The sequence below is a fragment of the Protopterus annectens genome, chromosome 13.part0 (genome assembly GCF_019279795.1).
Source record: "Protopterus annectens isolate FY-2018-M chromosome 13.part0, PAN1.0, whole genome shotgun sequence".
Lineage (NCBI taxonomy): Eukaryota > Metazoa > Chordata > Ceratodontiformes > Protopteridae > Protopterus > Protopterus annectens.
Window position 1 is genome coordinate 1167346124 of NC_056747.1, and position 26412 is coordinate 1167372535.

The window sequence follows — 26412 nt, forward strand, 5'->3', positions numbered from 1 at the left end:
AAGGATGGGGGAAGGAGGGTAGGATGTGATGCATAATGAAACTGGACAACATAGATGCCAAGATATAGTAAGTACATAACTTCTAATCTGATGTTGGCCATTTCATTATGCATCATGAATGAGTCCTCAGCTACACAAACCCTGGGAGGACCTCAAGGAAGGATATGCCTGACCACTCCAGAGCCAAAGGATGCTATGTTTCTGGAAAAAATGTCCAACTTCTAGTGAGATACAAAGGTATGAGATGTGGACCAGGTAGCTGCAGCACAAATTTCATCAAAAGGAGTCTTTGTTGAGAAGGCAGACGAGGTAGACATAGACCCAGTGGAGTGAGCTCTAACAGGACAGGGAAGTTGCCTGCCTTGCTGGGAGTAAATTGTACAAATACAATCCATAATCCACTTGGCTAAAAGTGATCTTGGAGACAGCCTGACCTAACTTATTTGGTGAAAAGGTGATGAACAATTGATCAGACTTCCTGTGTGCCTTAGTTTTGTATAAATACAAGCTCAATTGTCTGTGTACATTCAACAAATGCAGCATGTATTCACCTTTACTGGAATAATTAGGGAAAAATACAGACAAGTGAATGGTCTGATTAATATCCGTCTCTGTGGTGACCTTTGGTATAAAAGACAGGCTCATTCAGAGATACTATCTCTGAAGAAGGAAATATATGGCGGCTGGGAAGACACAGCTTGCAACTCAATCTTCTTGCAAAAGTAATAGCCACTAGAAAGGCAGTCTTCCAAGACAAAAACTTTAAATCATATGAGCTAACAGGTTCAAATGGTCTCTGAATAAGTCTCTGAAGTTTCAAGGTGAGATGCCAAGGAGGGGCTGGATCTTTTATCAGAGGCCTGAGATGAAAAATCCCTTTCATAAGTGCCTTACAAAGTTTAGAAGTGGAGATGGGAGAAGGAAGTACACTAGCCTACATGAACATTTGTGATAGCCGCAAGTTCTAACTTTATAGTGGAAAATTTTGCTCTGTGTTGAAAAGCAAGTTGAGAAACATAAGAATATCTGCGACTGAAGCAGAAAAGGGATCAATATTCCGCTATGATGCCCAAATGGAAAATCTCTTCCATTTACTATGATATACTTTCTTGGTGGAAGACTTCTGGGAAGCAAGAACAATTTCTTGAACTGGGGAGGCTACCCTGGACTTTCATAGAATCACTGGAAGTGGAGAAACTAAGCAGTTAGTCTCAGGGACAGAAGATTGGGAATCTGACATTCTGACAGATGGGAAATCAAATTCTGTTTAGTATGCAGTATCCATGGAGGATATCTGGTGCGAGAATGCAGGAAGGGGAACCATACCCGACGAGGCTAGTAAGGGGCAATGAGGAGTAGATTGGTCTTCAACCTGCTGGCTTTCTATAAACCTTTGGTTATCAGGGGAATTGGAGAATAAGCATACAGGAGACCCAGGAGTCAATCATGGACTATAGCATCCCTGGGCGACTCCCCCACGGGGGAATCGGAGCGAAGTACTTGCTGCACTTGATTAGGCGAGGGGCAAAGAGGTCGCAGCAAAGTTGGTCCCAATGGCTGAATATTTGACTTGCTACTGATTGATTCAGGGACCACTTATGTGATCTGCTCAGTCTGTCCGCCATAACAGTGGACTCCTCCAGTATGTGCATCGCAATGAGAAAGTGGTTTGAAGAAATCGTCCATTCCCAAACCCTCATGGCCTCCTTGCACAACAGGTATGAACGGGTTCCCCCCTGCTTGATGTACCAAACCACCGACATATTGTCTAAGATTTTAACTGTTCCTAGAGGAAGACGGTCCTGAAAGGCTTGCAACATCAGAACCACCCCCTCATCTCCAGTACATTTATGTGCAATTTGGTTTCTGTCGTGGACCATGTTTCCCTGGAAATGCCCTCCCACCCCAACAGGGAAGCGTCCTTGGTCACTGTGGCTAAAGGTGTGAGAAGAATGAAGGATCTGCTGAGATGGAGGTTGTCTGTAAGGATCCACCATTGCAGATTGCCCCCTGCAAATTGGAGTTAGCCTGACTGGGGTTGAGAATGGATGGAGCAGAATAGACCATTGGATTGCTAGGGTCTCTACTGGAGAACTCACATGAAGAACCTGGCTAGAAGGACCAGAAGACTGGAAGCTGACATGGACCCTAGGACCACAAGGACCAGCTGAGCTGGCGGTGTCGGGGTATTTACTAACAGCTGAACCTGCTGTCTCAAGGATCTTATTCTCTGCTTTCTGTGTGGTTGTGTTCAACTGCTTTCCTATGAACTCAATGCCCTGTACAGGAGACACTTTAGATTTTGCCAGATTCACTGTAATTCGCAGACAATTATACAGTTGCAACATAACTTGAATAGCTTGAAGTAGTTGATGCCTTGTAGGTGCCATTAGCAACCAATCGTCCAAGTGTAGAAACATCTGAAATCCTTGCCGGCGGAGGTGAGCTGCAACCATTGCCATGCACTTGGTGAACACCTGGGGCAGTGGTGAGACCAAAGGGCAGTGCTCTGAATTGGCAATGATTGGCCCCCAGCATGAAGCGCAGATATCAGCTGGAGCGTCTTTGTCTATCAATCCCTTATTTTCTGCTTAGCATTCTGCAGTTGATCCTCTTCTTGTTCTGTGAGATTCTTCCTATTCTGCAATATTTTAACAAATGTCCGTCCCTCTAAATAATTCTGGTTACTTCTTAACCATAGCTCCCTTTCTTTTACTTTCACCCTATTTTTAAACCCCACCTGAATTTTATCCCACTCCCTAGCTATATTTTCAGAAGTAGTTTTTATCCTCTCGAATACCTCCTGAATAATCTTTATTACCCATTCCTTAAATTCCTCTCTTTTCAACAGATGGGTGGGAAAGCACCAGTGTCATTTTTATTGCAGTACCCTGTGCTTTTATTTTAGTTGTTATTGGCACGTGGTCTGAAATGGCTATTAGGTGCATATCAAGACCTTCAGTTAAATGCACACGTTTCTGTGGAATGTAAATTTTCTGTAGCCTAGCCCACAGTTTTTATATCTTGGGGAATAACATGTAAATTCACTCCAAACTCCTATTACTGAACTCACATTTTCCATGCCAAATATTTTCATAAATTTCTTCAAAAGTCTACCCTCCTTTGTGATACTTTCCCTTCTGGGCCCCCCAGGCACATCTTCACTGCTGCAAATCAAATTCCTGTCCTGACCTACAAATAATGTTCCTTGCTGAAAACTGATTATTTCTCCCAGAATTTTCTTGAGCTCCATTATAGCAGTTTTACGTGGAATATAAATACATGTCAGTATAATCCTCCTCCCTTGCCAGTATAGCCCCTTAGCACTGCAAATCTGACTATCTTTGTATCCTCTTCTATCACTACTGGAGCTCATCTTGCAATATAAGCATTCCTCTTTTCCTTTGTCCCAGTCCCATGTATTCCACTAAATAACCATCCTGAAAAAACCTTTATCAAATTCACATGTTCATTTCTTTCCAAGTGTATCCCCTGTAACATAGCTATTTGCACTCTACATTTTTAAAATAGTTTACTACTTTCTTTTTTGTATTTATTTATGAGAACAATGACAGTTCAAGACATTAATTAAAGTATGAGGAATGTTTTATCTACAGTTTCTTCTTGAGAAGAAAAATCTTCTTTAACTTTGTTTCATTTTTTGCATAGGTACTACTCATTGTTTGCAGTGTGTGTATGACTCTGTTGATATTTTTCCAGGGATATGCCACTTGTACTGTTTTAAAGAGGTTTTCTGCATTCCCAGACCCTCCCAAATAATGTAAAAATGAGAATTTAACTTCTCTCTTGGAGAGAGAAGTAGTGTTTGGCCCCTCCGTTGCAGAGGTGACCAAAATTTGACAAAAGGAGTAATCTGATCCAGTGATCGCCAATATGTTTCAGCCCTCATTTTCAAAATTGTCCCAGGATTCTTTTTCCTCATCCAATTTTGACAAAAAATAGTATATGAACAGCTTCAACAGAATTCAGGTAAACAGAAGAAATGCCAAAGAGTTCCAAAAAGAAGTCTCAAACCCCCCCAAAAATAAGGACAGTCCAACAAGTCTGAATGACTGCTCAAGAGATCTTGTGACCCCCCCCCCCTTAACCCAGTTTCTCTTCCAGAAAGTCTGAATCTCCACTTTTCTCTTCGGAAAATCAGTTTTAAAAATTATTCATAGTTGCAGGTGGCAGTGGGAGGAAATTCCTCCTTTCACACATCAGACTCTTTTGTTTCTACCTGTTCTTCATCACATGCTGCCCCAAGAAGTAGTGGACCCAGTTCCTCCTTCCCATGTGGGAAAGGGGTTTTATTCAAGGATCTTCCTAGTGCAAAAAAGAAAATGCTTGGAAACCAGTTTTGAATGTTTACTTTCTAAAACCGGTTTGTGATGGTGCTTAAATTCGAAATGTCACTTCACAGCCTGTTACCTCTTCTTCCTCTTTCACGTTTCCTGGTAACACTAGGTTTAAAAGATGCTTATCACACATCCCTAGTCATCCAGACATCAGACCTTTGTTAAGGTTTTGTGTACGATCACATATCAGTTTTCTGCCTTACCTTTTGGACTACCCATTGCATCAAGAGTGTTCACAAAATGTCTAGCTCTGAATATAGCTCATTGCAAGCTACAGGGTATCCACATTTTCCATATTTAGATAACTTGTTCATCTTTGCAGTTTTTTTTTCAAGATGTCTGGAAGTTCTCCCTTGGGTGAAAGATCACTTGCACAAGTTGGGATTCCAAGAGAACATTCAAAAGTCTTTCTCGACTCCCTCACACAGAATTGTGGTCTTGGAATGTCAACCAGGCACCTCAATTCAAAGAACTTTTCTTCCACAGAAAAAATAGATCTTTATTTAATTCTATTTTAAGGTTTTTCACTCAGACTTCAGTCACTGCGTGGAAATACCTCAGGGTTTTGTGTCTCATGGCATCTATGATTCTCATAATACCCCTGGCAAGACTCCACATAAGAAAGATACATTGGTATTTGAAATCTCTTGGGTCCCAGCATCAACACCGCTTATCTTTTCATATTCCTTCGATGGTTTGTTAGAAGACAAACTTTTGGTGAAGACAGATATTCTTAAATCCAGGTCTCTATCCCTGCTCCAAAACAGTCAGTCACCACAGACACTTCAGACTTTGCATGGGGAGCAGTTTCAGGATGGATAAAAGGGTAAGGTGTGTGGGACACCAAGGAGAGATGCAAGCATATACATGTAAAACAGATGCTTACCCAAGTTAAGGCACTCAACTCTATGAATCATCTTTGGTCCCCAGGACCAATTCAAGTTATTACAGACAATATCATAGTCACATCGTACAACAACAAGCAAGGGAGAAAGAGGTTATATTCACTCTGCAGACTAACCATGTTAGCTTGGAATACAGCTTCAAAGCAAAAGCTCACTCTTCATTCATCCTATATTCCATCAGAGCAAAACTGTGTAGCAGACAAGCTGATCAGGAGAGGGGCAGACCCTCATGAATGGAAACTAGATCAGAGGATCTTCCAAGATTTGATCAGTCTCTGAAGAGTTCCTCAAGTAAACCTCTTGCCCTCCTCTCTGAACAATCAGATAGCAAGATTTTGCTCCAGAATCCATGCAAGCAAGCCTGGAAGACAGATCCATATACTTTTCCCTTAGGCAAGAATGTTTCTGTATGCATTTCCACCCTTTCCACTAATATGCAGGGTACTCGTGAAGATTCAGGAGGCATCCCCCAAGATCACTGTAGTGACTCACTTGTGGCCCAGGCAACCGTGGTTCTCCCTTCTTTTGAAAATGACCAGGGGCAATTCCGACATGCTTCCTCACTGACTGGATCGACTCACACTAGAACAGGGGGGTTTGATACACCCAGACACCAACCAACTGCAATTGACAACCTGAATGATATTGTCTTAACTCCTTTTAGGCACCTATTTACTAAGGACGTGCAGCAGAGGTACAAATGGAGGCATGAAAGCCTGCAACTAGAAAATCAGATATTAGTGAATAGAAAAAGTTTTCTAGTTGGTGCCAACAACATAACCAGCATCCTTTCAGGGCTAATTCTCTTATTTTACTTTACTTATGTGAGTTATGACCTTATGACCTTTCTTACTCCTCTATCAATATTCACTTACTGTCCACTTCAGCATGTCTAACCATGAATCCTCCTCTTTTAATGCATTCTTATGGTGAAATATTTTGAAAGGGGTTTTGCATAAGAGGCTGCCAAGAAAACTGGTGGCCCCTCCTTGGGATGTTAGTTTTGTGTTAGACAATCTAAAACTTGCTCCATGTGAACCAGCTAACCTGGCTGACTTGAGGTTCTTAACATGGAAAAGTTTTACTGATTGCTCTGACCTCTGCAAGAAAGGCATATGATCAGCATGCTCTTAGTTGAGTCAAGCCTATCTCATTTTCCACTGGGACAAGATTTCTTTGAGAACTGCAAAACAGCAGTTACATATAAAAGGTGGTAATAATAACTATATAAGAAAATAATGCTTTCTGTAATGTCTTTCAATCTAAATGGTCTTACAGATGAAAAGAAAGAAAGAGTAGTGAACTATATTAAAAATGAGTGCAAATACGCTACAGGAGACACACCTGGAAAGAACTGAACAGGTGAATTTGATAAAGGTTTTCAGGATGGTTGTTCAGCAGAATATTTGGGGCAAAGGAAAAGAGAAGTACTTATTTTAATTGCAAGAGGAGCTCCAACAGTGATAGAAAAGGGAAAAAAAGATAATGGAAGATGCATAATACTAAGGGGCTACTGGCTAGGGGGGATTACACTGGCATGCATTTACACCCCCCCCCCTAAAACTGCTATAATGGAACTTTTGGGAGAAATAATCACCTTTCAGCAAGGAATATTACTTATAGGTGGAGACTGGAATTTGGTTTGCAACAGTGAAGATGTGTCTGGGGGGCCTAGAAGGGATAATATAACAAAGGAGTGTAGATTTTTGAAGAAATTTATGAAAATGTTTGGCATGGAAGACTTGAATTCAGTACTAGGAGTTCAGAGTGAATTTACATATTACTCACCAAGATACAAAAGATGGGCTAGGCTTGATAGATTTTACTAGATTTTATATCTCACAGGAACTTGTGCATTTAATTGAAGGTCTTGAAAAGCACCCAATAACTATTTCGGATCATGCACCAATAACAACTAAAATAAAAACGCAAGACAATGAAATGAAAATGAGATACTGGCGCTTCCCCACCTACCGGTTGAAAAGAGAGGAATTTAAGGAATGGGTTGTGGACTTATTTCAGGATCTACTAGAGAAGACAGATTTGTCTTCTGAAAACATAGCTAAGGAGTGGGATAAAATTAAAGTGGAGTTTAAAACTAGGTTGGAAATAAAAGAAAGGGAGATATGGCTAAACAGTAACAAATTATTTAGAGGGATTGACACATTTTAAAAGTATTACAAAACAGGGGAAATCTCTCAGAACAAGAAAAAGAAGCAACTGCAGAATGCTTTACAGAAAATAAGGGATTACCTCAATAATATGCATGAGTTTAGAAAGATTGCTGTTTTTTGATAATTCTAGAGCACAAAACTTTTAGCACAACTCAGGCAACAAAAAGTGGAAAGGGCAGTAACCAAGCTTAGGGAGCCTATAACAAGGAAGATAACAAAAGACCCTGTAGAAGTATTAGAAATATTTCAGAAATTTTATGAAAATTTGCATAAAGCAGAAAAATATGGAAATCAAGAAAAGGTACAAATGGAAATGTTTACGGAAGAATTAAATATGCCAAAGTTATAGTAGATGAGGCTCAATTACTAACAGGATAGGAAGGGATGAGATAAAAATGGATATGTATAACCAATCTACAAGAAGTCCCCAAGAATAGATGGTATTCCTGTGAAAGTTAGGAAGGGTAAAAATGATAAAGATCTGGAAGGTTTTGTTTAACAGTATTTTACGAGGAGAAGTTCCAGCATCCTGGAAGAAGGTGGTGGTAAAAGTAATACCTAAAGAGGGTAAAGATCCATCAGATCCAGCTTCATATAGGCCCATTTCATTACCAAACCATGATTATAAAGTGGTTATGTCTATACTGGCTAAAGGAATGGCAAAAGTGAAGCCAAATTTGACAGATATGGATCAGTTTGGTTTTGTGAAGGGGAGGCAAATGTTTGACAATATTATGATCCAGAGGGAAGAAGAACGTAAGAAAGTACCACTTTTATTGGTGGGTCTTGATGCAGAGAAAGCATCATCATCACTTCATCAGCAGGGCAATGGAAGCATTTGCTTTCCCTGATACAATTATAAGGTTGATTAGAAGAATATACGAGGGATTGGATGCACAAATTAAAGTGGGTGGGGTCTTCTCCGATAATTTCTGCTTGAGTAGAGGACCCACGCAGGGTTATCCGCTTTCCCCTTTGTTGTTTGCATTATATTTAGAACCACTGGCAAAAAAAATAAGGGACTCACAAATTCAAGGATATAATTGGTATGGTAGTCAGGAAAAGCTGGCTCTATTTGCAGATGATATTATTCTATACATGACAAAACCAGAAAGGGACATTACAGTATTGTGGAACATTCCAAGACTGTTTAAAATCCTCTCAGGATACAAAATTAATGAAGCTAAAACAAAGGCAGTAGTGGTAAATTATGTACCCGCACACAAATTGGTCCAACAATATCCATATTTATGGGGATGTGATAAAATGAAGTATTTAGGAGTATGTATTAGAAATGACTCTGTGGTGGCAGCTAAGGATATGTGGGAAGAGACTAAACTAAAAAAATGAGAAACTGGAAGTTTTGTTATATGGATACTAAGATACAAGCCATTGAAATGATTTTAGTCCCTTTAGTCTTATACACAGGTCAGGCATACTTTTATCAACTAGAGGAGAAATTGTGGACAGCAATTAAAAAAAAAAAAGAGTTAAAGGATTTTATCTGGGAAGGGAAGATAGCAAGGGTCAAGTGGGATAAACTGATTCTACCAACAGAATAAGGTGGACTAGGATTACCTAATTTAGGGGGGGGGTATTTCAGAGCAACACAGTTAAGGCTCTTATACATAGCCCAGGCAGAAAACTATAATTCAGGGAGGAAAGGGATGATGATGACGCAGGGAGGAAGCTCAAGAAATAAGGAGAAATTGGGATTTTGGATGCAGACTCTTAAGGAGAACAACCAAAATCATACAGAGTATTATATTCATAAAATCGCAGGGAGTATTCTAAGAACCAAACCAGTATGAGAATGGAGAAAGGAGATTTTGCCGATAGGGTTGACTGTGGGGTCAGGGATACAAATAATAGGCAAGAGGGGGCTAGAATTTATTGGAGAAAATTGGCAAAGGAACCAAGGTATTGGGAACAAAGAAAGAAAAAGGAAAGGTGATAGAATGGGAAGAGGACAAAAATTTATTTGGACTGCAGGTTAAAGATTGCCTTCCCTATCAAGGATTGTTATCAGAGTAAAGGCAAAGGGAAAGAAATAGGGGGATCCTAAATGAAAGACTACCACTGGTAGAGTTTTAATAGAATGTAGAACAGAAGCTGCCATTAAAAAAAGAATAATTAGTAAAGCATATAAAATACTGCATGATAATTACAATAATTAATCAGAGGAGCTTAGAAAGGATTGGGAAGAGAGATTGGATAAGCAATTCACAAAGATACAATGGGGGGGGGGGGGTATATGTACATCTCCCAAATATGCAACAAAGTCTAGATTATTTAGGATCTTTGCCTGGAAATGTTTACATAGGTATTGTTATACCCCAAATAGACTCCAAAGAATGTTTCCTTAGCTGGATAGCAAATGGTGGAGGTGTGATGGGCAAGGAAGAGGTAGCTGGGAACATATTTTTTGGAGGTGTGATGAGCTGGCAGACTTTTGGGATTCCCTGCAGGCTGCTCTGTTGGAGATGCTGGGTGGGTGGATGGGACTAACTGGAGAGATGATTTTTGAATTATGCTACAGAACTGGAATTGCCTAGACATAGTAAGGCCTTGCTGAGTCTAATTACGGTGGCTGCCAAAAACGCAACTACTAGAAAATGGAAATCAAAGTTCAGACCAACTTTGCTAGAAGTAGCGAATGTAGTAACGGAGATAAAACAACTGCTATTGGGATCTTTAGAAAAGGGAAGGCGCAAGCTACATAGAAAAAATGGGAATTGTGGGAAAAGTACATGCAGAGCAGGAATGAGGTTTAAGCAGGATTTGAATGAGCTATATAATGCTTAACTGACAATGACTAGAATGTTTATAAGTGATTAGTAATGTTTACAACTGCAGTTGTTTCAATGGTGTCTGTGATGTAAACTACAATTAAAGTGATTTCATTTTGTATGTTTTTCAATTATATAAATGTAAAATTACCTTTGTCACATGTGGAAATTTAATAAAGATGTTGGGGGGAAAAAAAAGATTTGAGAATTAATTCTTTTATGTCTAAATCGGAATCCAAATCTAAGTCAAACTATCCATCTGCTCAGTTTTTCTTTCCTGAACCTAAAATTGAGGGAGAAATACCTTGGATGTCCATAGACAACTCGGGTATTATCTTGACAGAACTAAACTTTTCAGATCTTTGATCAATTGTTCATTTCTTGTGAAGGCAAGAAGGGACAACCTGTGTCAAAACAGACTATTTCCAAATGCTAAGGGTATTATCTTTTATTATACTCACCACAACAAAATAATTCCAGGCAGGATCAAGGCCCACTCTACCAGGGCCTTGGCTTCATCTATGGGTTTTTTGAAAGGGATGGATTCTAAAAGTACATACAAGCTTGATTCCTTCTCTAGGTCTAGCTCAGGCTTTGCAAGTATCGATCTCCAGAGGCTCTTAGACTCTTCTCTTTCTACCTCACAAAAGCAGTAAGCTAGGGTAATCTGCCCATACAGCTAAGGCTACTGCAGCAGTGATCAATATGATGAACATAGTACAGCTATGCAAGTAAACTAACCATAACAGTAGATGTTCAGATGATCAGTGCTGCAGTAACTGCTCTGTCTCCCTCCACCTCCACTCCCCTTGTTTGGTATGTTGTTTATGCCAGGGTGTGAGCATATATTATTGTTCTTCCTAGAATTGTCCTTACAGGGCTTCGCCTCCCCCACCCTCTCTCTGTTGGCAGGAAAGTTCCGAAGGATTTGGCACCCAAATTTGTCTTTTAGTCAGCTTAGCTTGAGCTGCCTGACAGTTTGGGCAAGTGGAAGGTGCCCTGTAGTTTTGGAAGCTGGCCGGCTGTTACATCCTTGGCAGGATATAACCCATACAGCTATGGCTAATGCAGCAGTGACCATTCAAACACCTACTGTTATGGTAAGTTTACTTACACAACTGTACAAATACCTCAACCTCTTGGCACAAGAAATCTGGACAAAGCTTGAAATAATGGGGGACAAACCTCCAAAAATAAGGACAAACTAAATATTTTTCTTATAAACTTAGGAAATTGCTAAAGTAACAGGATCTGTGTTATTATGCATTTTCTGAAGGATATGATGTCTAAAACTAAAATGTATGCCATTATTTAGTGACTTCAACCCTCAGTGAAAAGACCAAAAATATTCTGGACATTGTGTGAAAATCTGAACACAGAGGTATGTATCTGTACTTCTTTATGGTTTCACTTTTTACAAGTAATAGAGATCACCATGACCTTGCCACCTCTGATATATCATTACTGGGGTAATAAAAACACTTACACAAGAAGAAAATGGTGAAAGACTTACTGTATATGAAGCAAAACATTATGAACCTTGATAGCAGACCATGTGCAAATTTTACTGAAAAAGAAAGAATAAGGTTTCAAAACAAGTTCTAGACATGTGATAAACTGATACGTCTGCTCTCTGAGCATCTCTAAGTTTCAACATATGCAAACATTACTGTGTTATTTTGAAAATTACACACGTTTTATACATACACACACAATGTATATACATGTTTGTGTGCACTTTGTAGCATTCTAAAATGCTTACAGTATTAAAACCAGACTAAACTATACAGCAATCTCATTTTTAAATGAGGATATTTTTCAGTAAAACATGGGAAGTACCAAAAAATAGAGATCAATCACAACCATCTTTCCAGAGTTCAATTTGCAGCTGCAGTATTCCTTTGTGCAGGAGTTTTCAAAGCAAAACAATACTTACAGTAGCCAATACTCTCAACAGGCTTTATCACTTAGTAGTAAGTTCCAGCAGTTCCTCACCGCCACCTTTCCCTGTTCACAAAATCACATGAGAGTGGGGACAGGATGCAACACGCGCAGACTTCCTCCTAGTAAGAAAAGGGCAGTGGGGTAGAATCAGTGATTGCAAAGTCATCCCCAGCGATACAGTCAGCCCACAGCATGGACCACTGGCTGCCATAATCAGCTGCAAGCAGCGGGAAGAGAAGGCTCCAAGGTCAACAGAGACTAGGCTGAAGATCTGGACGCTGAATGGAGAAAAAGCACAAGAGTTCAATGAATTACTCAGGGTTATAGCACCTTTGGAAGAAAAAGAAATAGGTGTAGTTGAAAAAGAATAGCAACACCTCAAAACAGCATGTGTGACAACTATAGAACTGATATATGGCCACGTTAGGTATAGAAATAAGGCACATAAGGAAAGTCGGTGGTGGAATACAGTAGTCCAGGAAGTCATCAAAAGAAAGGAGTGCAGAAAAAAGTGGGAAATAGAAAAGATGGCCCGGGCTAAGAAGGAATACTGGTTTGCTAGAAAAGGTAGACCAGACTATGAAGGAATACCAGTTGGCTAACAAATAGGCTAAGACAGGAGCTGCAACAGTAAAGAACAAGGCCTCAGATGCACTATACCAGCTACTGTAAAGTGATTCTGTAGATGGCACAAAGAAACTATCAGGTTGCAAGGCAAAAGCAGAAAAAGATAATTAGATACTCTTTGTAAAGGAAGCCAGCAAAAACTTGCTTACCAGTCCACATGACATCAAAGGCACATGGAAGGAATATATCCATCAGCTTCTGAATGAAGAAAACCCCACAGAAGCTGTACTGCCCTAGACACCACAGCCTATTACGAAAGAGGAGGAGCCCACCATAGAAGAAATTAGAACAGCACTAAGGTAAATTAAGCCAGGGAAAGCAGTATGTTCATACGAGGTCACAGCAGATATAATGAAGATGCTGGGTGACATAGGGGAGAAATGGCTCTTGAGGGTACCCATAGCAGTATGGAGATTCCTGCCAGTGTACAAGAATAAATGGTACAGCCGCAGGCAGTAGAGAAGTATCAAATTCCCGTCACATTGTATGAAAGTGAGATTCCTGCCAGTGTACAAGAATAAATGATACAGCCGCAGGCAGTAGAGAAGTATCAAATTCCCGTCACATTGTATGAAAGTGAGATTCGTGCCAGTGTACAAGAATAAATGGTACAGCCGCAGGCAGTAGAGAAGTATCAAATTCCCGTCACATTGTATGAAAGTTCTGGAGAGGGCGGCAGATAAATGAATATGGAAAGAGGTGAGATGAGCAGGTTTGATTCAGTCAGGTGCAGCATAACAGGTCTGATGTTTTACAGTTAAGACATAGTTGAGACAAATCTAGAGGGGAAGTACAGTAGAGGCATACTAACCAGAATGAGGCAAGGAGAGCATGTGAATCTTGTGGAATATTATGGCCAGTGCCTATGGAAGAAATCAGATTCCTTGGTCGAGAAAGCATTACATAGAGAAGTCTCCAGGGAGTTAAGTCTGAAGGTAGAAACATATTAGTTGTTGTGGTACCTTGCCTCATTCTGGTTAGCATACCTGCTCTGAATTTCCCTGCCACAGTACAGGGTCTCCTAAAGGCAGCGTTAGCAGACACAGCGCCAAAATGAGTTGTGCATTCTCCAGGCACCATGTGATCCCCCCTAGCAAAGTTTAGAACTTTTTGCTTGGAAGTGTTTGCTTAGCTCTTTGTATACCCCAAAAAGGCTTCGGAGAATTGTTTTCCTCTGGCAAATAGCAAATGACAGATGAAAATGAGAGGTAAATGGGAGCACTTTTTTTTTTGGGGGGGGGGGGGTATAACAGGTTGGCAGATTTTAAATATTCCCTGGAGTACTTTGCTAGAAATGTTGATGGGAGCAAATGATTGTAACAAAGGAACTTATTCTTTTAAGCTGGGATACATGATCTATATTGTCAACACATAGTAAGGCCTTACTAAATTTAATGCTACTGGCTGCCAAAAAAGCAATTACTAGGAAATGGAAATCAAAAGCTAAAAGAACTTTAATTAATGAAAATACTATTATAAAGGAGATGAGAGATGGCGGTGGAAAAAAGGAACAAATAACACTGAAATAAATGTAACGAGTTATAAGGACTCCTTGGGTCCACATGTGTGGGGCAACAAGAATAAAGGAGGGGAGGCCCATTATAGACTTTTGTCTGGCAAATTGTTTCATGGTGGCCAACTTATGGTCTAGGAAGAGAAACAGAACACTTAAAAGTGGCTGACATGCACCTCTGGTGGAATTCCTCCCACTAAGGAAAGGGCACTCTGAGATCGCAAAGTTATCCCCTGTGAAACAGTCATTTCACAGCACAAGCCATGGGTGGAAATCAGCTGCGAGCACTGGTCAAAGCTCCATAGACAACAAATACTAGACTGAGGATTTGGAAGTTTAATGGAGTGAAAGCACAAGAGTTCAAGGAACTACTAATGACTAGCACCTCAGGAAAATGGGGAGATAGGGGGAGTGGAAGAAGAATGACTGCAACTCAAAGCAGCATGAGTGATGACTATGAAAAAGAACATGCAGCGAAGCCATGTATGGACATAAAGCACATAATGAAGGCTGGTGGTGAAATACAGAAGTCCAGGAACTTATCAAAATGAAAGGAGTTTAGGAAAAAGTGAGACGCAGAAAAGACAGATCATGCCAAGAAGGAATGCTGGTTGGCTAACAGGCTAAAGGAAGAGTCACAATACCAAAGAACAAGGCATCAGCAGCACTCTACCAGCTTCTGGAAAGTGAATCGGCAGAAAGGACAAAAACTCTACAAGGTTGCAAGGCAAAGACAAAAAGATAAAGACAGTCATCAGACAACATTCATAACGGAGTCCAACAACTACCTGTTCACCAGTCCACAGAACATCAAAGTCAGATGGAAGAAGCACTTTCAGCAGCTTCTGAAAGAAGAAAACCCCGCAGAAGCTCTACTGCCCACACAGACCCTGCAATGAAAGAGAAAGAGGAGCCCAGCTAAAAGTAAGAATGGTACTAAGGAAAAGGAAGTCAGGGAAAGCAACAGGTTTGGATGAGGTCACGGCAGATATGACTGACATGTTTTAAGTGTTAGGGGACAAATAGATCCAGCGGTACTCACAGCAATATGAAGAGAAATGAGCACCCAACTGACTTTAAAATAAGCATTTTTGTGCCAATGTACAAAAAAAAGGGGACATTCAAAACTGTGGGCAATAAAGAGGAATCAAACTCCCATCATGCTGCATGAAAGTGCTGGGAAGAATGATCAATAAAACGACTACACAAAGTAGTAGAAAGCAAAATAGGGAATGAGGAATTTGGATTCAGATCAGGATGCAGCACAAACTGACCTGATGTTAGCAGTAAGACAGTTGAGAAAAAGCTCAAAATGAGGAAATAGTCCAACTAGGCATTCCCAGACTTAGAGGAAGTATCGAACAATATCCCAAGAAAGTTGTTTTGGGCAGTCCTATACTGTGTGTATGCATCCCTAAATCTCTGACTACTGATCTACTGTTAAAAAGAAAATTTATGGAGACTGTTACTGTTCATGATATTGATTACTGCTGCAGTAGCCTTAGCTATACTGGTTATATCCTTCCAACGATATTACCAGACGGTCAGCTTCCAAAGCTTCTAGGTACCTTCCACACGTCCAAACTGTCAGGCAGCTCAAGTTGAACTGACTAAAAGAAAAGTCTGGGCGCCAAGCACTTCAGAGCTTTACTGCCACTAAGAAGTATGCTCCTCTAAAGCTCTTGAGTATCAATGGTCAGCTTGTGCTGTTCCTTTGCTGGGGGGGGGGGCACTCCATTTTCTTATTTGTGTTGCTGTCTGATCACTTTCATCTTCCGGAAAGTTATTTTGAAGCTAGGAGTGCTGTGTTTTAATGGACTGTTACATGACTAACATACTATTAAATGAAGTGCCCATTTTTCCTGGATGTTTAAAAGTGGTGTAAAGTAACTGAAAACATTTTTTGTGTGGAAAAATTGTGCTTACTTTTGTGGTGCTTTTTACTTTGTTTTTATGTCAAAAAATTTAATTTTGTAGACTGGTAGCGTTTACCGGCATTTCGACTTGACCATGGAACAGACTACCAGTCCCACAGTTGGTCCTTCTTCCAGCCACAAAAAGAAAAAGTTAAGCAAACAGCTTTTGCCACCACAGTAGGCTAGCAATTTGCCTCAGATGCAGGAGGGTGACCATGCAGTGGCTACTTGCTGCACGTCACACCACTCTTTTATCCTTGAAACGTCTGGTGTAGCACCTGCAGCCACTATATATGGGGGTTAGCCACATACTCTGTGGCTATTGGGGTCTCCTAGTGGGCAAGGGAAAACTACTCTTGTTGGTCAATGAAAAGGGAATAGGGAAGGTTTCCCATTTGTATCAGATTGCTGTCGCTGCCATTAGTAACACAATTGCCCCACTTCCTGTCCAAAAGAAACAGAAAACCAAGCATGTATCTTCTCTTCCTCAAACTTCTTTGGATAGGAATAGTTTATTGGGTCTGGCTCAGTGTTTAATTCCAGCTATTGATCCTTCTTGTAAAGTAGTTTCTGGTAAAAGGAGGAGGGATACCTCTTTCCCTGAAGAGAATCACGATTCTGAATTTAAACCGGATGATACAGGGACTTCTTATTCAGACTCAGAGGAGAGCTCAGTTTTTGATTTTCCCTGTGGAGGGTTTCTCTTTGTTTGAGACTACTGCTAGAATGTGCCAGAGTTTTCACAGTGGGAGAACAATTATGTTTCTCAGTCCTTCAGAAAATACTATAAGTTGTTATAGAAGGATTTTCTAGATCCTACATCCATTCCCCCTGTTCAGTCTGCTTTAGAGGATGTGTGTATTTACCGTCTGCAATTTTCCTGATAGCCAGCTGCCCCTAAAAAGGCAGATAGAATGTACAAAATTCCTCAGTAACATTAGTAAGTAAATTAACAGTAAAGCAAAATGAGTATGTTTAAAGATAAAATGAGCATGTTTAAAAGTAAAGCAAGTGTGTTCAAAACAAAACTGGGCATGTTTAGAGTAAAATGAGTATAAGAAAAGTACTGGGCATGAAAAGGGCTTAAACGAGCAAAACAAATATAATAAGGCAAAAAAAGGGCACATTAAGCGAAAATAAAGCAAGCTGACTATGTGTTTTGGCAAAGTGTTAAGTTTTCGCATAACTACGACGTTGCATTGCATCAAGGGCGTAACTAAAGTTATTCAAAGTATCTCAAAGTGTGTAAAAGTGCTTACAGTGTGTGCTTATTACTGTGCATGTGTTTCAAAGAGTTTATTGTATGCAACTATTTCGTGAAATACTGTCAAAGTATAGCCATTTTGAAATTTCTTGTGTTGGGTGTGTCTCAAAGAGTTTATTGTATGCGGAGTGCAACTATTTCGTGAAATTCTGTCAAAGTATAGCCATTTTGAAGTTTCTTGTGTTGAGTGTGTCTATTCGCAAAGTGCCATTACAGAATGTGTCTTACACTGTAAAGAGTTGGCTAGCAAGGTACCACCATTTTGGGGACATTTCAGTGTGATGTATGCAGTTATTCGCAAAGTGCAACTACTTTGAAATGTTACGCAGTTTTACTAGAGAGGTCCAGTTTATTTGCATTGTGCAGTTATTTGATGTTTCTTACATTGATAAGAGCTGATTTCTTGGAAAAGAATATTACAGTGCCCGAGAGTTATTTCACTCGCATTGCAAAGTTGTTTGAGATGTTTCTTAAAATAAGTGACTTTGGCAAAATGATAAATGACTTCAGCATTTAGGCTTCCAAACGATATTAAAAGAGTGGTAAACCGCCAGAGAAGTTTATTTCACAAAGTCTAATTATTCAAAGGAACTACGAGTTCGTTCATTAGCATTATTTTGAAAATGCCCAAAAGAAATACATTCAGATACAAATACTGGCATAAGTTTCTGGCATATGTGCATGAGTGTATGTTTGAGCTTACTTGCAACATCTTTCACTGGTATGTGTTAATATGGCAGATGGATTTTGAAAACCCCTACCACTTATGTTTGATCACAATATTGCAGTGAATTGGAGAATATTTGAGCAAGAGTATGATATTTTTATGAAAGCAGCTTAGATAGAATCTTATATAAAGAAATCCAGGAGATAGCTAGAGAAGCTTTACAACTCTCCAGACACTCCTAAAATGTGGCTATAATGCCTTAGATGCTACTTTCAGAGCAGCTGCAACACATTCTTTCATCAGCAGACATGTATAACTCAGGACCCAACCCCTGCTGGGTCAGTTAAAAGCTGAAATACTGAATGCCCCATTGGACAAGAAATTATTTTTTGATCCACCAGCTGAACAATTTTTTTGAGAAACTGGACAAAAAAGAAAGCTAATTAAAACTGTGAAAGAATTTTATCTGTCTCCAACCCCAAGGTAAAGGAGGAATTACCCTTCAAAACCTTGTCCTTTTCCACCTAGACATGGCAAGGGAAGGCTTCCCTTGGTAAAAGACTCAGAAAATCTAGGAGATGGCAAACAGCACAATCACAAATGGCAGTGGCCTCCAAAGAACCCACTCAGCACAGGGAGCAATTGTGACTATACTCCATCCTCCCTTACTTCCCTCCAAACCTCTAGTACTCTCCTTCCTCCTAAACCAGTAGAAATCCAACACAGGGGACCAATACATAAGGGGTATTAAATTAAATTCAGAGAAATACGTCTCCTTCTTGGGCATTCCAAAACCACCAAAAGAGCAAGAAAGCCTCTTACCAACTATCCTCAGGAGCTACTTCACCAAAGATCCATCCACCCTGTCCCTCCAAGGTCAAGAGGAGGAAAAAGACTTCTATTCAAGGATACACCTACTCCCAAGAAGAGGGGGCACTGGAAGACCATTTTGGACCTCTCCTCAATATCAAAAAATTCAAAATGCTTACATTGCAAAATGTACTGCACATGATCTTCCAAGATGCCTCCATGGTCACCACAGACCTAAAGGATGCTTAACTCCATATCCCCATAGCAGATAGTCACAGAAAGTACATATAATTTGTAGCAACAAGCTCACGTTTCCAATTATATGCTTTACTATTTGGACTATCTGCTGCTCCCAGAGTTTTTCACAAAATGCCTAGCTCCTCTGGTAGCACATTGCAGAACTCACGGGGTTCACATTTATCCATACTTAGATGACTTGTCTCATTCAGGGTAGACCCAATCCGCTACAGAGACAGTAGATACCTTGCAGATCCACAGACTAATTTCAAAAGGTAGGTCTCACCATAAATATTCAAAAATCTCAAACTCTCCCTCAAACATGGATCCTCTTTCTGACAGCCCTCATAGACACGGGTTCAACAGAAACCCTTCCTTCCCCAAGACCAGACTGTCTTCTTGACAGGCTACCTGACCGATCTGCTTCCAAGGCAGCTCTTCAGGCAAGAGAATTCCTGAGGATACTGATGTACATGTCATCCTGCAGTCTCATGATTCTATTTGCAAAGTTACATGGAGGCTCAATTAACAGCAGCTGCTCGGCATTTGCCATCTTTTGCCAGAGGTCCAGAGTAATTCTGCTTTAATCCAAGCATTCAAGAGAAAAATAAGAAAATAAGTACATTTTGTGTCTTTACTGCACTTTTTAAATTGCACTGTGTCTGATCACTGCATTTTTTTCTGCTTTTTACTGTTGTGACTGTATATTTTCCGCACTTGTTTTCAACTGTATTTTCAGCCTAGATAGCTTAGTCTAGATTCAGACGTGGTGAATCTAGCCTGATTTTTATTACACTTGAGCACTAAACTAGCCATCTTACATTAAGAAGGGCTCCCCTGCAACCTTGTGGCAGAAGAGTGTGGATACGGCCTTGTCTGAGCTGGGGATTGCTGGAAAAAGGTTTATTGCATACTTACTTATTGGTAGATTACTTTAAAACTGTTTATGTTTGCCTATATTTAAACCTTGCATTTGCTTACCTCTGCGCATCACTCAATAGGGAATTAGTTGTGTCCTGTGTAGAGTAAACACCTTGAAATACAATTTTTCCATAGACAACTGTCAGTGAAACCTTCAAAAGCTTCTCTGTTGTACTAAAGGTAACTCAGTTGTGCACTGAGCAGCGTTGCCATACCTCTCAAAGACAGCCCTCAACTGAACAATCCTTGATAGTTCGAGCACAAAAACTGGTAAAATTAGCCCACTCCTTTCCCTAACAGTTCATATGGTAAAACCCTGCTATAACGGACAGGAATTTCCCACCATTTCTCCATTCAGCCTGATTGACATGGGAGTACTGAGGCAATGTAGTAGTTGCCTCATAGGATCATAGGAAGTTAACTAGGCTATTGGCCCTAGGTCCCTTTCAAGCCTAGCCAAGTTATACCCTTATTTCCATGATCAGCACCTACTGCCCCTGTCCAAGGGGGATACAGGTGGAACTCTTGGGTGAAGTTATGGTTACCCATCCAATCGTCCAGACTGCATTTGAAGAGTGCCAATGAGGTGCTCTGTTTGACATGAAGTGCGAGTTTCTTCCAAAGGTGTGGTAACTTCTAGGAGACAAATCTGTCCCTCCAGCAGGTTCTATTAATGTCACATACCAGATTAAGGTCTTTAGAGCAAATAACCTGTGTGCCATTTGACTTGCGGATATGCAGCATTTCCAATAAACAGTCAGAAATTACTTTACATGCAAGGCAGAGATTGCCTCTGAGTAGTCTCTATGAAACACAATAAAGTGACAGTGATTTCAGATGATCCACATAGGACAGAAACCAAAGAACTTGAATTTTCCTTGTGAGGAACCCTTCTGTGTTTTTTCCAACTGCTGTAGGGCCTTGGAAAGGTACATACCAAAAGGGGCGCTGTACTCTATTGGCCTGATGAGGGAAGAGTACAGGGAGGTTTTTCTGAAGGCAATCCCCTTACTTATGAGATGAGCAATATAGAATGCCCTTCTTACCACTGTGAAGTCATGGTAATTAAAGGTAAGGTTACTGTCAACCTTTGTGTGCCCAGGTTTTCACCGAGTGCATAATTAGGGGTGTTGTTACTGATGTGGTAGTTAGCAGAAATTTCACTCTTACCAAATGGGATAATAAATTTTTTTGCATGGAGTTTAAAGCCATGACTTTGGCACTAATCATCTGTTTGTGTAAGACCCTTTTGCTGGATGTTGACAATTTGGAGATTGTATGACCGCTCTCAGTTTGCAGTCATCAGCAAACGGTCAGACACAGACTATTAAGAAATTGTTTTGCTTGTAATTCGAGAGAAATAGATTCCAAACAGTAGAGGTTCCAGCCTGTTCCCCGTGGAACACCACTGGTTTACAGGTCTGCTGTTGGAGGTTGATTCCCCTATTCAGACTATATGTGATCGATCAGTGAGCCAGTTAGCGACTAGTCTAATGATACAAGGGTCGATACCTAGCTGGGTAAATTTGTCAATGATGGCTATGTGGGGATAGTGTCAAAAGCCTTGGCCAAGGCTAGGTAGAATGTATGCATAGATTTCCCCTCATCCAGGGCCTTGGTGACCATCTCAAGGTTGTCCACCAGGTTTAACAGGCATGATCTCCGTTTGACAAATCCAAAGTGATTAGGGTAAAGTGTTTGGAGATTACCTATATCTCTGTTGATAAGATCAATGATAATTCACTCCATGGCCTTGCAGATCAGGCTAGTCAAGCTAACAGGTATATAGTTCCCAGGGTCAGTGGGAGCACCCATTTTCCATTCAGCTGGGATGAAGCCACTACTTAGACTATGACTGAAAAGATTACCCAATAGAGTTGCTAATTCTTGTTGGAGCCCATGTAGGACACAGTCTGGGATGTTATCAGGTCCCATAGATGCTGTATTTTTAGCCTTAGAGAGGGCGTTTACGACCTGCTCTTTAGAGATACAAAGTAAGGAACAGTTGGTGGGGATGTCATGGGGTAGGTGTGGTGGGGACAAGGGAGTGAAGTTTTCACAGAACCTGGTGGCCAACAGGTTAGCTATGTCCACAGGCTCAGTATATGTGGTATTAACTACCAGTTCAATACAAATCAGGTAGTTTCCGTTTAGGTTACAGATGTAGCTAAAGAACGCCTTATGGTTGTCCTTAGCTGCGGAAGCTAATTCAGATTCGTAGTTTGCTTTGGAGAACTTCACAAGAAGTGTTATTTGCTTGTTTAAGTTGTTGAGGGAGTGTTTCCAGTTTAGGGCTCACTCCCTCTTGCTCTTAACCAGCTTTCTTCCACTTACTGTAAAGGCTGTTAATAGCAATTGCCCACCAGGCAGGTTTCCTCTTCCTTGAGGAGCTTGTTTTGTCCTGTCAGCTATGGCCAAGTCAATGCAGTTATAAAGGTGTTTATGTAAAGCATTGGTGTAGAACTTTGCATAGTTGCCAGTTCCATCTCAGGGGGGAGGTGCAGTGAAGCTATTTATACCATCCCCTAGGATGTTATAATCTGCTTTGGAGAAGTTTTTTTAGTTTAGTTGCTGCTTGGGGGGGGGGGGGGGTCAAGTATGATAGTTACTTTGAATGAGAGTGATTTGTGGTCAGATCTCACCAGGGAGAGAGTGCTACAGTGGTTCCCCATATTGTTAAGCACCAATTCCAGGATGTTGGCACCCCTTGTGGGGGTGTCAACCAGATGGTCCACGGTATTGGAGTTAATGAAGTTGAGGAACTTTTGGGCAAGTGAGTTTGAGCACGATGGATGCAATGGATGGGTAGTTAAAGTCACCCAAAACCATGGTGTTCAGCAAAACCATGGTGTTCAGATGTATCTTGATACACTCAAGTAGATCCAAATAGGCAGAGTGAGTGTCCTGATTCATGGAGGGGGTCTTGTAGCTGGGTATGTATACTGACACCATTTACTCCTACAGCAAACAAGTACCCTATTGTGAGATGTTAGCACAATATGATATTGGAATCACTTCTCTCATGCAACAACAAACCACATGCCAAACAGGTGGTCAGGAAACACTCTTCACCTTTCATTCAAAATAAAGACATGACACATGGACCCAATTATGCGGAGGTACTCCCTAGAAGTCTACCAAAAGTCCGGAGACCTCCTAAACATAAAAGTGCACACACTGTTATGCAAATTGAAAACACATCACTTAACAGCACATACAAATGTATCTCAACAAATAAGCACCTAAGGCAAAACACCTCTAAACCTAATGCCCTGATCACAGGCAACTCCATAGTGACACACACAGATGTTCCCCTCACCAGGCTGGACAAGGAGAAAGTCACAGTCAGCTGCCTGTCAGGTACCTGAATCCATCAGATCACACATGCACTCAAGTCAGTCAACAAGTAGTACCATTATGACTCAGTTATAATTCATGTTGGGGTGAATGATTGAGGCGTACCTCTCTGGACTATATGAAGTGAGAGGAGGCTGAACTCCCTGACTATGTACCCTAGACAGGTATGACCCTAGCCCTAAGCAGCATTCTACCTTCACCCAGAATGATACCACAGTGTAAACAAAAAATGATACAATTGGCTTAGCTTCTGATGTCAGTCTAGGGGGATCCAGTATTGGTCGACAGACCACACTGCTTTGCCAGAGATGGTCTGCACACCACACTGCTTTGCCAGAGATGGTCTGCACCTGTCTCCTCTAGGCTTTTGGATACTGGCAAAGGCACTTGCCTCCCCCATAGTGCCTTTTTTATGCAATGTTAAAACAAAATTTCCAACAAATCAAAATCCAACCAAGGCAAACTCAAGGTTCTGCTGCTTAATGCTAGACGTCTAAACATGAAGATGTACTCGCTCCTTACCTCAGAAGATGCTGATGTCTGTGTAGTCACCGAGACATAGTTCAAGGCCGTGGACAGCACCTCAGCTGTGCAAGGCTACAATGCCTTCCACACATTTAGATCTCAAAATGAGTGTGATTAAAAACAAAGGTGGACGGGTAATCGCCTTCATTAAAGGCAAGTATACCTCGAGACTGGTCAAACAGTATGACTATGAATCTCTTGAACTTCTCCATGTCTAACTAGGTCCCCACATCATGAACCAATAAAAGCACACTGCCTACCTGGACTTACTGGAATCCATACAGCCGAACACCTTAGTTATGGGCAATTTCAACTATCCTTCCAACAATTGGGGGATATACACGAGTGCAAACCCTCTCACCCAGAGTTTCCTGGACTTTGTCAATTCAAATGTTCTGGAAAAGAGAGTCTGCACTCCCACAAGGGGCTCAAGTGTCCTAGACACAGTACTCAAACATGGGGAGTCACTGCACTCCCCCCTGTGTGATGCCTTCCTTGTTAAGGTCTGACGTTCAGAGTAACTATTGGACCTGACACTGACACCTCCCACAGGAGAAAAATAAATGAAGAACTTTTCCAAACCAAATGTCAGACTACTAAGGGATGGTATTCTCAGACAACAGGGTCTATATTATATCATCGAATGCTTAAAAAAGCAAACTCTGATTGATCGACCTAATTTAAGTGAAAGCTTACAATCTCGAACTGTCAGATCAGCGATTTTTTTCCCAGGGAAAAAAATCGCTGATCCAAAACACATACACACAACACAAGCACACCAAACAGAAATCCACACACATGCACCTAAAATCTGATACCTAAACCCTACACTAAACTATGCACACACCACTAATTACCCACTTACCTTAACCCAAACCCTAACCCTAAGGTCCGTCACTATCGCACACTCACCTCACCCTCTCCCTAACTCACTTAAATCTGCCCTAACCCTCATGTCCACTCAATCGCACACACACCTAACCCGAGCCCTAACTCACCTAAATCACCCTAACACTCACATCCACACAATTGCACACTTACCTGAATCTGACCGGTAACTTTCCACCATAACACTGAAAATACCGAAGAAACAGAAACGGACAACCAAATTCTTTCCCTAGGAAAAAATTTGAGTTTCTGCTGCTTCGATATTTTGCAGTTTCGTGAAAATAAGTTCGATCAATCAGCGTTCGCGGATATAATATAGACCCAGACAACAGACTCCTATGTAGAGGTGCACTCAGATGTCCTGTACAACTTAAGCAGTTGTACAGACTCAGCTGTACCTGACCGGATCAATACAAGAAGTTATGTACTCACCATAACGTTCGATGTATGTAGTCCATCTCGCCTCACATTCTTACCCATGGGTTCGGAGCCGAATGTCAGCTCCGACTCGGCCATACTTTAGCTTGAAGTCTTTCAATTGGCTGGGCTAAGATGGTATCCCCATGCTGCACTGCTCTCTATCCCCAGAACTAGTTTGTTGCGAGCACCAGCACCCACTCTCCATGCAGAACACCACCTAAGGAAGGAAGAACAAACCAAGAATGAAGGGAACTCTGAAACCAGGCCTAACCTCCAGATCCTCCAGGATGGGGAAAGGTTGGGGAGGGGGATAAGTAAGAATGTGAGGCGAGATGGACTACATACATCGAACGTTATGGTGAGTACATAACTTCTTGATGTTATGTAGTCCAATCTCGCCTACATTCTTACCCGTGGGACATCGCCCCCAGCACTTGAATCCTGGGAGGCTCAGTGGAAAATACTCCTGAGTGGAACCAAAGGAAGACCTTTCTCTAGATACCACATCTAACTTGTAATGAGTAACAAAGGTACGAGGAGATGCCCAAGTAGCTGCAGCACAAATATCATCCATAGACAATCTGGCCTGAAAAGCTGTAGATACAGACCGGGTAGAGTAAGCCTTCACTCGGAATGGCAAATCTCTTCCCCCTGAAGTATAAATTAAAGAAATACAATTAGAAATCCACCTGGACAACGTGACTTTGGAAACAGGAGACCCAATTCTGTTTTCCGAAAATGAAACAAACAACTGATAAGATTTTCTGAGGCCCTTCGTTCTGTGCAAATAAAATCGTAATTGTGCACATCCAACTGATGAAATTTGAATTCTGCCTTGTTCGAGAACTGAGGAAAAAACACTGGTAATTCAATGGATTGGTTACGATTACTAACTGACGCTACTTTGGGAAGAAAGGAAGGAAGGATTCGGTCTGAGAGAAACCCTGTCCTCATGAAAAATCAAATAAAGTGGTTTAATTGATAAAGTCTGAAGCTCCAAAATACATCTGGCTGACGTGATGGCTACCAAAAAGACAGTCTTCCAAGTTAAACATTTTAAATCACAAGTGGCTGCAGGCTCAAAAGGGGGTGAAGTA

General features: G+C 41.0%; 1 protein-coding gene across 2 annotated transcripts in view; it reads right to left on the reverse strand.

Moving 5' to 3' along the window:
* The window catches only part of TMEM106A (transmembrane protein 106A), a 759441-nt gene that overhangs the window by 44573 nt on the left and 688456 nt on the right, over positions 1–26412 (reverse strand). For both annotated transcript variants that reach the window (XM_044055169.1, XM_044055170.1), the window contains exon 7: positions 11740–11793. In XM_044055169.1, the coding sequence (XP_043911104.1) occupies positions 11740–11793 (54 nt within the window). The remainder of the gene's footprint in view (positions 1–11739; positions 11794–26412) is intronic.